The following is a 14,908-nucleotide window of genomic DNA, read 5'->3' as shown; positions in this document are numbered from 1 at the left end:
CTAAAATGTGTAAAATTGTAAAAATAAAGAAAAATGCGTGTGTCCAAACTTTTGACTGGTAGTGTACATGGAGCCGTTTACTCTGGCCGGTCTTATCAGCTGATTTTTGTCAATTGTTAAGCTGCCTGCAAGCTGCATTTCCCTAACAGGATAAGGAAGTTTGAAGAGAAGTGGAGTGAGTTAGTTGCCTGTCTGTCTGTGTCTGTGAGTGTGAGTGTGAGTGTGAGTGTGAGTGTGTGTGTGTGTGTGTGTGTGTGTGACTGACTGCAGTATAAGGTGACAGGTCATGCCAGTGGCTACACAATCAGATTTCATGCTACAATGCTTTTAAAATGTCATTTCACTCAACATTTGCATTTCCGTCTTTGACAGATATAGCATCCTGTATCTTTATCATTCCAAGCCAAATGAGTGAAAGAACTAAAAGAGCAGTGCACAGAGAGGAGAAGAAGAAAAAAATGAGTTTTGTGGAGATTTAGCAGTAGGTAATCGCAATCAATCCTTGAAAACAAATGAGGAATTCCCTTTAAGCCTGATGAAATGAACCGCTGTTTTCTTCTACCTCTCCTTCTTTCTTTCTCTCTTTCTTTCTCCATATATCAGTTCAACTCAATTCCGTAAGCTTTATTGGTACGAAGTGCAATTCGCTATATATTGCCACGGCAGTGCTGCTGATCGCTTCTAGATAAATCTCTTTCTTTCTCTCTCCAACTCTCGCCCTCTTTCTCTCTGTCGCTTTCTATCGTTATTGAAGTAAAGATTGCAGAAAACAAAGAGGCGGAGAGAGAGAAAGAGTCAGCAGAAAATTACAATCCACAAAGAACAAATTGGTGCACATGATGATGTTCAAAATGAGTAATGGTCAAAATTGACCCAATCACAGACGATGGGATACTAGACATGTATGACTTCAGTCTGTAAGGTGATGCTCATCTACTGTAGTTTATTGTTCATATGTGCTTACAGTGGGTAGAAACAGATGGAAAAATATATTACTTACTGCTAGGATTGTACATCTCTGCAGTTTTAAAGAGGGACTGCATAGAAAAGTTGAAAAGTAGATCGCTGCTGCCCTCTACTGGATGTTTGGTGAACTGCATCAGAGAGGTAGCCTTGGTTTGCCAACATGGCGAGGGACCAGATTTCCTTTGATAGCTGGGGCTTTGCAGTTTGGGGCCCAATTATCCTCACTGAGCTCGAAACAAAGTGTCATGTTGAAGCTCATTTGATTTGAGGAGATTAATGTAAAGTGGCAGTGAAGGCCATTGGATCGCCTCTTATTATATTTCTACCGTTTTTCTAGAATCACATGAATTCAAAAACAGAAGTGAAAGTCTTAGAACTCTTAATTAGAACTTCACCTAGTCCTCAGTTTACTCTGTGGTTTAATTAAGCCTCTGAATATCAATAAACTGGAAAACATCTTGTTAGTATTCTTAGTGTATTTCGGTTGATGCCGTTCGATTCGACCCTCTGGTGTACACTCTCTCCTAAGTTGAAACACCGCCCCACTTCAATTTCAACCAGTGGATTAGTTAAGACCGTATTTATCTCATTCACAGAGTGCTCAGGGTGTCTGTGTGTTTCATCATGTTAGATCAAAGACTTCATACTGCCCTTTTAATACCAGCAAGGAACGGTTTCGACCCTGAACTGGAGGAGAAAATGAGAGAAACTGTAGGCCAATTGAGGTGCAAGTGTGTGTCTGGGCTGATTTCTCAAGCACTTTTAATTTAGATGATCAAAATCAAGATATTTAGCGGAATGCTACAGTACGAACATGTTTTGAGTATCTGAGGTACAAATGTAAAAACCTTTCCACCTCAGTCTGTTAAAAATAAGAGATCCAAAAAAATCAAATCAACGAACACATAGCCAGAATCGAATTTCATTTTTTTTATTAGAAAAGACAGCAACAATAATTGAGACCCTCAAATTTCACTCCAGTAATATAATCATACCCCCCCGCAAAAAAACAAACGTTACTTCCCTCCCTCTTTCAATTCGCCACTAAGCTGCTTTCTGCCCGCCTCTCTTCCCACTTCCAAAGCAGAGCGCACCGGCTCGCTATCTGGCAGGCGCGCTGCAGCGCTCGCAGCATACAGAACAGTTTATGGCAGCGACGGAACTTCCTCCTGGGGGGGAATGACACGGCCGGCCGTCCTTTATTGGTTCCTTGCATCCTAACTCGTCCTCTCACTGCCTCCTGTAAGATCGGGAGGTTTTCTAAGGCCTCGTCCTCTGTTGTGTGGATTTTGAGTGGAACTTTCTATTGGCTCCAGATTTGGCTGACACGTTTCTGCAGCCAAACCTACAGAGGTGGAGTGTACGGATCTCCACTTCACAAGCAAGGGGAGGTTGAGGGAGAAAGTTATTTGGGAGGGATAACAGTAAATTTTTAACCAATCTGAACCCTGGTTGTTTTTCGAAAGAGTGCCACGAGAGAGGATGCAACAAACTGAAAGGAGGGATTTCTCAAAGATCAAAGCCTTACATTCTTATCCACCAAACTCAAAGAGAAAGTTGAACTAAAGCTCATTCTCGTCCTCTTACACTCATCCAAACATTATGTATAGTCCACCTTTCCAACTATATAATCAGATATACTTCAATCTGTGTATCTATGACATCCACTCTAGCCTGAACCCCCACTGGACTGACACACCTGTGTAAAAGGTCCGAAGTCGAGAGGGGGGAAATCACGATCGGATCGCCAGGCAGTGAATGGAGCAGAAGCGTTTTTCAAGATTTCAAAAGACTAGGAGATGATGAAACGAAAGCCGCCTGGTCGCTGCGGTGTCACGGTACTTTATGCGTGCTTTAGAGTGCATTCAGGGGCGACTGGGAAAGTGGGAACTTTCTGATCCGAGAGTGGAAAGACATTTCAAACGTCCCAGTTCAGACGCTGGTCCTTTCCCGGCTTGGAGGAAAGCGCCTTCTCACCTCCGCGCACTATTCAAAAAAAACACCACAGCTATGGCTGACATGGAGCACTGTACAATATTACAATATGTAGATCCGTCTACAGTAAAAGCAGGTCCTCTTACCCGAAGCTCAAACGCCGTTAAAAGGTTTCGTCTGACTGCACTGGACGCGGCCCAAGCGGTGCGGAAACTGAGCAGAATTTGAGTGAAAGCTATAAACAAGCCGAGCTTCTTCGATCCGTTGCGTTATGTGACCAGACTGGCAGAAACGGAGCCAAAAAAAAGAATCCTAAATGTTTTACTACCTCAGAATGCAAATGAACAGCTTTGTAAAGCCGAAACAAAAAAAAAACGAACAAGACAGGATATCGGACAATTAAATTATAAACAGACAGGATATCGTAGGGCTTGGAGGAACATACATTGACATTATTTATCTTTTCACTATAGTATTTTACTGCCAAAACACAGTATAATATTATATATTATGGTGAGAATGACTAAGATGCAGCTCGTCGCTCAGGACCGCCACCCCCCGCCCCACCCCCCCTTCCCGCTTCACCCCCGAGCCCACCAGTCCTCCGTTGCCATGGCAACCAAGTGCAAAGGTCAGAGGGCGCGTTTCTACTGCTGGCCTTCCTTCTTCTCTCCCTCCGAGGAGCTCGAGCTGCTGCCGCCGCCGCTGCTGCTGCCTTCCCGCTCCGACGCCATCTACAGGACAGGAGGTGGTTGATTTGTTATACATATATGGCATGAATCGTATAATCTTAGGAGTGTAAGGCATCCACTCTGACATTGTGGATCTATGCTCCTACCTTCTTGTAGGCCATCTCGAAGAGCTTGAGCGACGCCTGCTGCAGGTTGGTGGCGGCCTGCTTGATGTTCTCTCCCGTTTCGGAGTCCTTGTTGGCCAGGAGATCCCGGACCTTGGTGATCTCCTCCTTCAGCTTGGTGCACTGGGAGGGATGGGGGGGGGGAAGAGACTCAATGAATGGGTTATGTGTGACGGCGTAATATAAACGGTACAAAGTGAGAGCATCTTCAGTATTACACACCTAAAATTACAGTAAATAACATCCTCTTAGCTATTACGGCCTTTATACATTGCATTGGCACTGAAAGATTTTCTTCCAAGTAGTACAAATACATAACAGACTGTCCGAAAAGTCTAGAATCATAAGGAAACCACCACACTGCAACTACAACACCCATTGAACCACTTTACTTGGCCAAAATTACAGTTTTTATGATTTACAAACTCCCAAATTTGATCTCAGGGAACTGAAAGGAGTTGGCAGCTCTACCTCATCGGCAGGAAGCTGGTCCTTGAACTCCTCCATCTTGGACTCTGTGTCGTGGACGATGCCCTCGGCCATGTTGACGGCCTCCACGCGGTCCTACACACAAGAAAACACGGGTTAGAGAGAGGAAACATCATGGGTTTGAACTAAAAACACTGACTTCATATGTTGGGCTAATCCAAAACCTAAAAACATATTGGCTGACTGTTTCCAGGTCGATCCAGTTCACCGTTTCCAACACCCACCTTTCTCCGCCTGTCCTCCTCTGCATACTTCTCGGCGTTCTTGATCATGTTCTCGATGTCATCTTTGCTGAGGCCGCCTGAAGACTGGATGACAACTGAGAAAAAGAGTGGGAGAGACATCAGACGAGATTTAGACACGCGTTCCAACGAGCAGCGGTTAATTGTGCGAGGTTTTCAGACCATCGCCTCGGAGTGCGAACGCCATCCAATTCAAGACGCCGCGTGTTTTGACATTGTAGGGTTTCATGTGCTAAATTATACAAAGCTCAATTTCCATGAAACAGACAAAAGGAGAAGGGAGAGAACAGACCGAGTTGAGACACGGCAGTGAAAAAAAAAAAACATAACCTCAAACTGCGCCCACTTCATCATTCAGCCTTCCAATTAAATTCAATGATTCCGTTGTTATTTACTAGAACCAAAGCATGTTAACAAAATACATATGGAGAAAAGTTATTTAAACTTTCTGTGAAATTTGTTGACGTGGATGAACATGTACAGAAAGAATATTATGCATTCCAACCAAAGAAAGTAGAGTTAAACAATGACGTAGCTATTAGTCACTAATATTCTCCTACTGCACAGATTAACAAAGGTTTTCATACTGAACAAAAATTGCATTGGGAATGGGCAAGTCCATTCTGTTTGAAGTCATTACTTGAGGCATTTTTATTCTGAATGGGCTATTAGTCTGATTCTTAATGGAATATTAAGAGTGATTTCAGTGATTCTACTCTTTCTAGTTATGGCTACTTGGAGGCTAAATCACCATAGCAACAACAAGAAATGATCAAAGTGAAAGAAGTCAGTACTTCCTAAAGCCTTTAAGACCATTTAAATATGTTCTGAAATTGTCCAGACACACAGTCTTTACGTACTGATGGCTGACACTTACTCTGCTGCTCGCGGCCCGTGCCCTTGTCCTTGGCAGAGACGTGGACGATGCCGTTGGCGTCGATGTCGAAGGTGACCTCGATCTGGGGCACGCCGCGGGGGGCGGGGGGTACTCCCACCAGGGTGAACTGACCCAGCACCTTGTTGTCGGCCGCCATCTCTCTCTCGCCCTGGCAGACCTTGATCTCCACCTGGGTCTGTCCATCCGCGGCTGTGGAGAAGACCTGGAGAGAGACAGAGAGACAGTGTGACATATTGATGGAAACCTGCTTGATGGACCTGCTTTTTCATATTATCAGCACAGAATGCAGTTGAATAAGTAATTCTTCCTACTAAAAAAGTGTAACAGTATGAACCACCCTTACTAATGTAAACACAGGCTGTGGATTATCAGCTACCATCTTAAACCAACTAATTCCCAAACCCTGGAGTGTCGGTTTAACCAGGTACCTGGCTCTTCTTGGTGGGAATCGTGGTGTTCCTGTTGATGAGTTTGGTGAAGACTCCGCCCAGAGTCTCGATGCCCAGCGACAGCGGCGTCACGTCCAGCAGCAGCACGTCAGTCACATCGCCGGCCAGCACCCCGCCCTGGATGGCTGCTCCTATGGCGACGGCCTCGTCGGGGTTGACGGACTTGCTGGGAGCGCGGCCAAACAGGTCCTGCACTGTTTGTTGAACCTTTAGAAAGATACACAGACAGTGTTTTAACTGGGAGCAGATTCCGGCATGTGCGAATGTAGGACTGGTGGAGCAATGTGCGTGAGTGCTTGTGGGCAGATGAAGGCAACCAGCAAATGTACAGAAAAGAGAAGTACAAAGTTGCTTAAGGAAATTATTTGGGTGTTTATCTTACTGGCCAACAGAGCTAATTTAAATAAGGTGTGCTGATATTATGCTGTTTTAACAATGTTTTTGCAATTCTCCCATAAAAAGAATATACTCCTCACTGCTTGCAATACCGCTTTTGGCCAGCAGATGTCGTGGGTGGACGCCATATTCAACATTGCTTTGGCTTCAATGAAAAGAAACGAATGATGTTTTTTTTGTATCTTTTTTCCAGGATTTTCCAAGGTGGTGGTGGTCTATTAAGGCAGCCTGCCTCGACTGTAAAGCGCTGCTGGAAACCCTGTAACCCTTGTCTCTACACTGGGACTATGGGAGCACACCAAACCACCTCCAGAGTCAGGGGTCACAGCGTCTCTTACCTTGGGCATGCGGGACATGCCTCCGACCAGCAGCACCTCTCCGATATCTCCCTTGGACACCTCGCCGTCCTGCATGGCCTTCTGACAGGGAGCGACGGTGCGGCGGATCAGGTCGGCCACGATGCTCTCGAACTGGGAGCGCGTCAGCTTCATGTTGAGATGCTTGGGGCCGGAGGCGTCCATGGTCAGGTAGGGGAGGTTGATGTCCGTCTGGGAGAGAGAGCGTTCATAGTGTTGTAATCATGTTCGGCCACAGCTTTTAATTCACCACTATGGATGAAATGTTTATTTGACATTTATCAACAATGACAGCAATAAACATATCGAGTATCATTTCTCGCTGTCGATTCGTCAGATACTCAAGCCTACTTCGCCTCTCACTTCTCATCGTAATGGCTGATGAACGCAGCAGTTCGGAGGCGCAAGCCAATCTCCAAAACAAAGACGTAAGTGTGGGAATGTAGTCATAATGTAGTTGCATGAGAGACTTGGCATACTACAGTACTACAACAAGCATGTTCAAGCATCTGGAAATAAATCTTTCTGGTGTATATGACGACAGAGCCTCTCCACAATGATTGTAAATCTGTTATGTTAGCACAGTGTTAGCATTGGAGTTCAGAACATGAGACTGCAGAGGCAACAGAAGAGATAAGGCAATAGAAGAGTTTTAGTCCCATGGTCTAAATGCTGTTTCAGAGGATTTTACACCCTGACAATTACAATTCTGGGATACACTGGAATTTTTCGGCATGAAAATGGTCAGATTTTAGCAATCTTCAATCCAAAAATATCAGTATCTGCCTTGAAAAAACCTATTACAAACCACAGAAAAAGTTAAAAGAGTGTGTGAGTGAGTGTGCGGCCCTACACTAGGCCTGCCCTGCAGTTTTGTATCAGGACAGGCCACTCTCGTTGGGCCGAGTCCCGCAGCAGCTCAGCAGCAGCCGACTCTAAAACAGAGCCTGCTGTAGTGACGCAAAACACGGGACCTTCCTCTACCAGCGCTGTAACACTGAACCAGACACACACCGCCTGGACAGCTGACTGAGAGCTGGACTGTATATATCAATCATATAGTGTGTTTAGGAGGAAAAAATCATCTTAAAATGGGTGACCGTAAAGGACCGTGAAGACTCTTTGCCAATACGCTCTCCACAGTAAAACAGAACCGGCAACAATCTCTTCAAGAGGCTCTCTGTCTTTGTCAAGAGTGATGCTGCTCTACCAGTCACTGCTTATACGGCCCTGGTAATAGAGCTGCCGAGTTCGAGTCGGTAATTGGATGAAACACTGCAGATGTTGATCCGGATGGAATTTAAATTACCCCAGACATCAGACTCAAAATCATTTCAGCGGGAGAGTCTGATGGGATAAGATGCCTGTGGTCCTGCGGTAATAATTACCATGACTAGACCTCCCCTGGTAATACTAATGCTGTCCAGAAAGGGCTGCGGAGTCTTAATTATCCAGCTGGGGTTAAGTTAGTAAATTTTCCACTGACTTCAAAGGGGGAAAAAAAACTCACTCTAAAAAACACACATCGCTGCTGTCAGAGGAAAGCACAACTGCGATATTGCTTTTCGTTTTTCTTTCTTATTTAAACTGAAAGTCTTCGTGGTAATAAATGTGTTGTTGAAATGACCCTTGACGCCTCTTCAATCCCCATTGTGTAGCTGCACAAATACATGGACATCAGTGAGAAAAGAAGCGCTGTGTGTACCTGCAGTGAAGAGGACAGCTCACACTTGGCCTTCTCAGCAGCCTCTCTGACTCTCTGCAGAGCCATGTTGTCTTTGGTCAGATCCACACCGGACTGGAAAGACAAAGACATAACAGCAACACATGAAACCTCACAGGCCAACTAAGCTACAGATCTGAAGCTTAGCTACAGCTATGGACTCGTATCATTTACCTCTCTCTTAAACTCCTTGACGATGTGTTGGAGGAGGTGCTGGTCGAAGTCCTCTCCTCCCAGGAAGGTGTCGCCGTTGGTCGACTTCACCTCGAAAACGCCCTTCTGGATCTCCAGGACGGAGATATCAAACGTACCTCCGCCCAGATCGTACACTGCGATACTGGAAACAGACACAGAGGGGTGTTTCATTTATGATGGACGGAATAAGATATCAAACATCTTAAGAGTTTCCCTATATGAAAGTAACTATTATTTCTGCCTGAAATAGAAATAAATGGGGCTGATGTTTAGAATCTGTCCAGTTTTTGCACTTTAACCAGTACAAGACACAGCTCCAACTAAAACATGGATAGACAAACCAAAACCAATCAGTTCCAATTCCTTCCACCTGCCACTGTTAATGCGCTTACTGTTTCACAAATGCAATACACTATTGTTTTCATATTGCTCATTTGTTTTTTCCTCCGTAGTACTGATACTACTGCTGCTATTTTGCACACACAGTGCTGTAATCCACATTTTTTTTCCACAGATTTCTACCACTGAAACCATTGGGTACGTATGTTTACATAACCCCCATTTGCTCTATTCTGATATAATTCATTCATTAATTAGTAAATATTTCTCTGTCAACATACTTGTCTTCACATAAGATATGGGTGATATTAATATGAACTCTGCATTTTTAAGTATTAAGGAGTTATAACAGATTCAAGAAAATCTGCTTTTCCTCATTAATATGCAAATTCATGCAGCAAGGTGCTCCAAAAACTAATCGGATCATCTACTCTATAGACGGAACCTGTGGTGTAAATGTGAAGTTTCTATCACACAGACAGACGCCACCATGACAACACAATATCCTGAACCATGAACCATGGTGAAGCATAAAAACAATCACACACTGGTCAAACATTTGTTGGTGTTTGTTGGAAAGTCTGGCTGCATCAGTAGTGGTAGTGTTGTTGCTGAATGTAGAGGAAACCACTGCTGGCCCTTCTGTCTCTACTTACACCTTGTCCTGGGTCTTGTCCAGTCCGTAGGCGAGAGCAGCGGCTGTCGGCTCGTTGATGACGCGCAGGACGTTCAGACCAGCGATCTGACCGGCGTCCTTAGTCGCCTGGAAGTCATAAAAAAACAACATTATACCACAACCTGGACAAACTAACCTTGATTTGGTACAGTATCTAACTTCTAACCTGTGAGAATGTGAGTGTGTGTATGGTGGTGGGGGGTGGGGTGTTTCTGGGACGTCAGAACTTATTGTTGGTCTCATGGACATAACATCTATGATGATGGGTGGTGTCCATTTGATAACTCCTTCTTTTCCTCTAACATCCAAGCCAGGCTTCTACTGTGGTGCTCTCCCAAACTAGCACCAGGGATAGTTACATTAGATCCTGTGTATTGGCAAAAGTCTTACTGGCCTTAGGAGAGACTGTGAAATGTAGAAGCTATAGAGTACCAACATATAGTGTACACACGCAGCGGCCTGGCTAAAGCCTTACATTGAATATACGAGGCCATGGCTAAATAAGTCATGGTAGAATTCTACTAAGCTGAAGTCTGCTGGTTTGTGAGTATGAGTGTGTACCTGTCTCTGTGAGTCATTGAAGTAGGCTGGTACGGTGACTACAGCGTTCTTCACATTGTGTCCCAGGTAGCTCTCTGCAAAACATAAACTACCATTAACAACACTGCAACAACTCTTGATGTGAATGCCCAAACTAATGTTAACATCTAGACAATGTAAATGTGAAAGCCAATGCTAAAACACTTTCTTCAACGTAAAAGGGTTTCTACCTGCAGTCTCCTTCATCTTCATCAGGATGAAGGCTCCTGCCTGGCTGGGGGAGTAGAGTTTCCCATGAGCCTCTACCCAAGCGTCGCCATTAGACGCACGCACGATCTTGTAGGGGACGTTCTTCCTGTTAACGACAAGACATACACCGTGATGAGTCACTGTTCGTTCGTTTGTCCAAAATCTCAGACACTTGCTTATTAGATTTTGACAAATCTTTGACCTTTGTTGTCTGTCTCCCCCATCCTATTGTAATAACACATAACCTTTTGAGTAACAAGCCCAGAAGCACACTCACAGGTCTTTCTGGACCTCTGCGTCGTCGAAGCGGCGTCCTATGAGTCTCTTGGTGGCGTAGAGTGTGTTGTTGGGGTTGGTGACGGCCTGGCGCTTGGCGGGCATGCCCACCAGACGCTCCCCGTCGGCTGTGAAGGCAATGACTGAAGGAGTCGTCCTCGCTCCCTCTGCATTCTCCAACACCTAGGAGGCAGGGAGGAAGTCATTAAGTTGCTTCATGAACCTTGATCAATAATCAAAATCGATGGGAGTATCACCATTCATCTACTCTGGCTGATCTAGTAATTGCTTGCCTGCTTCACTCAACGTTGCCGGTCAGACTAGTATTCTGTGTTTGCATGCAATGTCACAATGGCCAAGTCCTGACAACGCTTTATTATAAATCTAACAAAAATTCACACACAAGGCATATGGCATATGTACTGCAAGCCTGTCATTATTGCAAATAAAACCTACCAAAGACATTAATCATTTGACACAAAACATTGATTTAAAATTGTATGACATGCTAAAGCAACAAGTATACAAGCTATCGCCAAAGGTTTAGCCCAGCAGGACTGTAGTAGTAACTAAAGAGTAACATATTTTTGGCACAAGCTGTTGCTAGTTCATTTGTTTAGAAACTAACAAAGTGGGCCAGACTTTGTGACTGTGGAGTGATATTAGATGTGGACTAGCTGTCTGTTATTCAGAAATACCAAACCTCAGAATGCCTTCACTGGCCAATCAGAATTGAGTATTCAACAAAGCTTTGTAATAATAATGAATATGATTCAACATTTTCCATTGTTCCATGAAACACTCTTGCTGTCTGTTTTACAAGTCCAATATTGTTTTAACCATCATTTGCGAGTTATTTTTTTCCCTAGTGTCCGCAAACGGATAATAGCGTTTTACAATGTAAAAAGGCTTGGCCAAATCAGACACTTCATTCAAGTCAAGGCAGCCTCAATTACAACCCTTCCTACACAGTACGTTCACAATGTGACAAATAGCTGTAGGAACTGATATTTTACTTCTCAGATATGTATGATTTCACACCACTTGCCTTTCAGCAGTAAAACAAAGACATTTGCACTACAAGAGCGCAAAATGCTTCAAGGGCTGTCTGTCCTGATTTGGCCACATCACTAATCAGACTTTCTCCAATGTGCAACTAAATCTGAAGGCCAGAGATTCTGCACCACACCAGAATACCATGTTTAGAAGCTCATTTCAAACATCTTTCATTCTGATTTAGAAATAAAACTACAACCTTTTGGAAATTGTAATGGTAAATATTGAAATTTGGATTGTTAGATATTGTATAGAGACCAAATGTCGTGGAGGAAAGCCTCACTGGTTCTCTAGCTGAGCCATAAAAGCCCTACATGAGCTAAACCTGACCACAAACTGTTCCAAGACATGAAAACGTTCATCATCACCTTGGCCTGTTTGCCCTCCATGACAGCGACACAGGAGTTGGTGGTTCCCAGGTCAATACCGATGACTGAGCCCTTGATGGCCTCTGACCTGCAACACACAACATAAACACACTTACAGCCGTGTTGATTTTAGGATAGGCGAGTTCACCATGTTATTCTTTTTACGCTATTATTATGTTTTTACAACACAAATGAGGAATTCAATCCATCACTCTGGGACTCAGTGTAACATAATTGAACATTTATGTGAGGGATCCACTCGAACCAGACCCATGACACATTTTAGCTCAAATATAGGGCTCAAAATTGATTTTTGAAGGCCGGTACAGCTCTTTTTGTACTGAAGGAGGCAGTAGTTTATTCAGTAATTCAGTATCTTTCAACTTTTACATTTACATGCTGAAAAGTTACAAATATTAAGAGTTTTCTCCAGAATTGTATTCTAGTCAGGGTGGAAAAGCCTCTGAAACAGCATTTAGATCATGGGACACTAAAACTCTCCATTGAAACTCAGACTAATGGAATTCTGCCAGGTGTCCTGGGATGACACAAGAGTCTAATTAGCTGCTTTGATGAAGCCAACTGTAACTCCAAGTCAGTAATGTGGACTTAATCTCCTACACTACACTCTACACCGACTTGTATTTCGTAATGAGTTTATGGTCTAATCAATCTTATTCCTGAAAGCCAAGAAACATTTTCTAGTCTGCTACAAATGCATTTTACATAACATTTTTAGACATTTGCTGTATTTCTGGGCTGGTACTCACGCATAGTCCCTCCTGGACAGGGCTCTGAGAGCATCAGGTTGGAAGCCATTCCAGCATGCCTAAGAACACAATGAGATGGGAGTTAATGACAAAATATAGCTTCTCTTTAAGCAAAACATGGCAGACTATATGTTAATGTCAGAGCTATTGTGCCATGTTTCCATATATGCAACACCAAAGAATAAACCATTTTCTGTGCCTACTATCAACGAAAAGTAAGTAACCAAATAACAGCAGATTTGACTTCAGACAGGTTTTCAAGTAGCCAATAACATTTATTAGGGGAAAACATAAGACAGCTGTGTAACATGTCATTTAAACAAAGTTATGTAAAATGTATCAAAACTTCTATGTTATACCCATGTTTAGTTATCTGCCTTCAACTGAACAAAAGGTTCAGGGAAAGAAATTATACAGGGAAAACATGAATTGCAAGAAATTTAAATCTGTAGAAATATGTGAGAAAAAAAAAAAAAAAATTAAACATCCAAATCTGGTGACACAAAGGAACCTCATGTAGCAGAATGTAACATCATCGATTAGGCCTACTTTGGAGAATTTGGAGAAAAAACTATGTAGCCCGTTAAAACGTCATTATATCAAACAGAGATTGATATTCTCAAGTTGGAACATCATGTAAGAATGTGGCAACATGTTGGGGGTGGGGACACAACACTGAAGGTCACTGATACACTCGTGACAGCCTTGCTATGAATGAAATGGGCCATCTCACTCATAACACACACATGCCAATTGGTTCATTTGATTAGATAGCCCATTGACATATGGACCAATACCCTACATATTTACAATAAAACACAGTTTAACCAGGTCGATGACAGCAGGTTAGCTAGACGACAGAATGTGCGTACACTGACAGTTAGCCTAGCCATTTCCACCTCAAGTTTCTTACTTATTATCGTACGTACCAACATTCACATGATAAATAACAACGAGCCAAAGCCTTCTGATACTCTACATGTTAAAAGCACTCGATATGCGGCTTTGTAAGGTCAGTGAATTAACATTGGCCGCTTAGCTAGCTAGCGACAAATGACATTTTGATAGTCACGATTAGGTAAGCCGGCCTGAAGCTAACGGTGTTAGCATGCTAAGCTAGCCGCCTGGTTGTGCAGCTTGTATAATTACATTTTACATGTGCGTAGGTGTAGTAATGTATACAAGCATGTTGTGAACTCACCTTCTTAATCAACGAGGACACATTTCGTGTGCAGTTCCTTGAGGGCAGAGTCCTTGAAACGCTTTTGGCGACACTCAACATTTTGACAGCTCGGCTAACAGGCTAACTTAGCGTTTAAAATGTCCGCAGTGCTCACAAAACAACTCAAAAATCCCCACACTGTTGAACGGCGAAGAATACTTAAAAGACCGAACAGCTCCGGGTTTCTGTAGTCTTTTAGGGAGTGTGTCCAAGGCAAAGCCACAGCTCAGATACAGCGGTGCTGCTTGTCTTCCTACAGCCACATTAAAGAAACTGCGAAGCTTCTTCTGGAATTATCCAACACATGTTGCACCATGCACCGCTAAAGGACCCCTGTTGGGTTGTCCAAATACTGCCTGAATATTTCTTTCGATTTGAAAAATGATTATATATGTTTTTATGAACGGAACATACGTATTACATACAGAGTATGGCATGTATGTGAATTATCAAGGTTTTCGTATAGAAACGTCACAGATTTCTCCTAATTTTAGCCATATTTGTAACTATGACTTGGAGAGGGCAGATATACGTAGTGGGCATGTGAAGGTCATGATGTAACGGGGGGACGGCGTTTCACGTGCGTTACATCAGGGATGCTGAATGAACAGACTTATGATGAAATATTATTATTATTTTTAACAACATCATTATGAGATAGCATTAGTCCGTACAAGGTAAAACGAATTAGAAGCATTGATGTTAGTATTAGTATTATTTTAATCACAAATAGAATAGATTCAATATTAAATATTTAAATTTCACGATTTCTTCAGGAACAAAATAGTGCATCGATAACTCTAACAATATTGTTCATTTGTCATATTTTAGAAAATGGAATAAAAATCTCTGAAGATGTAGATTTGTTAAACACTAGTGAGTCATCAAGCGTTTGTGTCATAAGCAA

At 43.1% G+C, this 14,908-nt stretch overlaps 1 protein-coding gene and 1 non-coding gene across 2 annotated transcripts; both read right to left on the bottom strand.

The window, feature by feature from the left end:
* Positions 1-3,491: 3,491 nt before the first annotated feature.
* hspa9 (heat shock protein 9) lies at positions 3,492-14,288 on the bottom strand. Its single transcript, XM_071540167.1, has 16 exons — positions 13,981-14,288; positions 12,780-12,838; positions 12,010-12,097; positions 10,587-10,768; positions 10,291-10,415; positions 10,082-10,155; positions 9,501-9,607; positions 8,485-8,647; positions 8,293-8,385; positions 6,570-6,779; positions 5,815-6,042; positions 5,366-5,588; positions 4,471-4,565; positions 4,229-4,321; positions 3,740-3,880; positions 3,492-3,635 (listed from the first exon to the last, which is right to left on the bottom strand). Exons 1-16 carry the CDS (start codon positions 14,059-14,061, stop codon positions 3,549-3,551), a joined length of 2,049 nt encoding a protein of 682 aa, XP_071396268.1. The 5' UTR covers positions 14,062-14,288; the 3' UTR covers positions 3,492-3,548.
* LOC139661664 (small nucleolar RNA SNORA74) lies at positions 7,426-7,628 on the bottom strand. The gene has a single exon (XR_011696603.1). It is a non-coding gene; the product is annotated as a small nucleolar RNA SNORA74 (small nucleolar RNA).
* Positions 14,289-14,908: the final 620 nt, after the last annotated feature.

This window comes from Centroberyx affinis, unplaced genomic scaffold, assembly GCF_046629955.1.
Source record: "Centroberyx affinis isolate AG114_WGS23_722 - 3 ecotype Tasmania unplaced genomic scaffold, CSIRO-AGI_Caff_v1 ptg003571l_1, whole genome shotgun sequence".
In the NCBI taxonomy this organism is placed as follows: Eukaryota; Metazoa; Chordata; class Actinopteri; order Beryciformes; family Berycidae; genus Centroberyx; species Centroberyx affinis.
This window is presented reverse-complemented; position numbering and strand designations above follow the sequence as displayed.

What these genes read in the sequence shown, in the direction of transcription:
- hspa9 (XM_071540167.1), bottom strand. Translation starts at nt 14,061, where the DNA reads ATGTTGAGTGTCGCCAAAAGCGTTTCAAGGACTCTGCCCTCAAGGAAC. An exon ending in TCAAGGAGTTTAAGAGAGAG is followed by an intron (nt 8,386 to 8,484) that starts GTAAATGATACG and finishes TTGTCTTTCCAG; the next exon opens with TCCGGTGTGGATCTGACCAA. An exon ending in AGGAGGACAGGCGGAGAAAG is followed by an intron (nt 4,322 to 4,470) that starts GTGGGTGTTGGA and finishes TCTTGTGTGTAG; the next exon opens with GACCGCGTGGAGGCCGTCAA.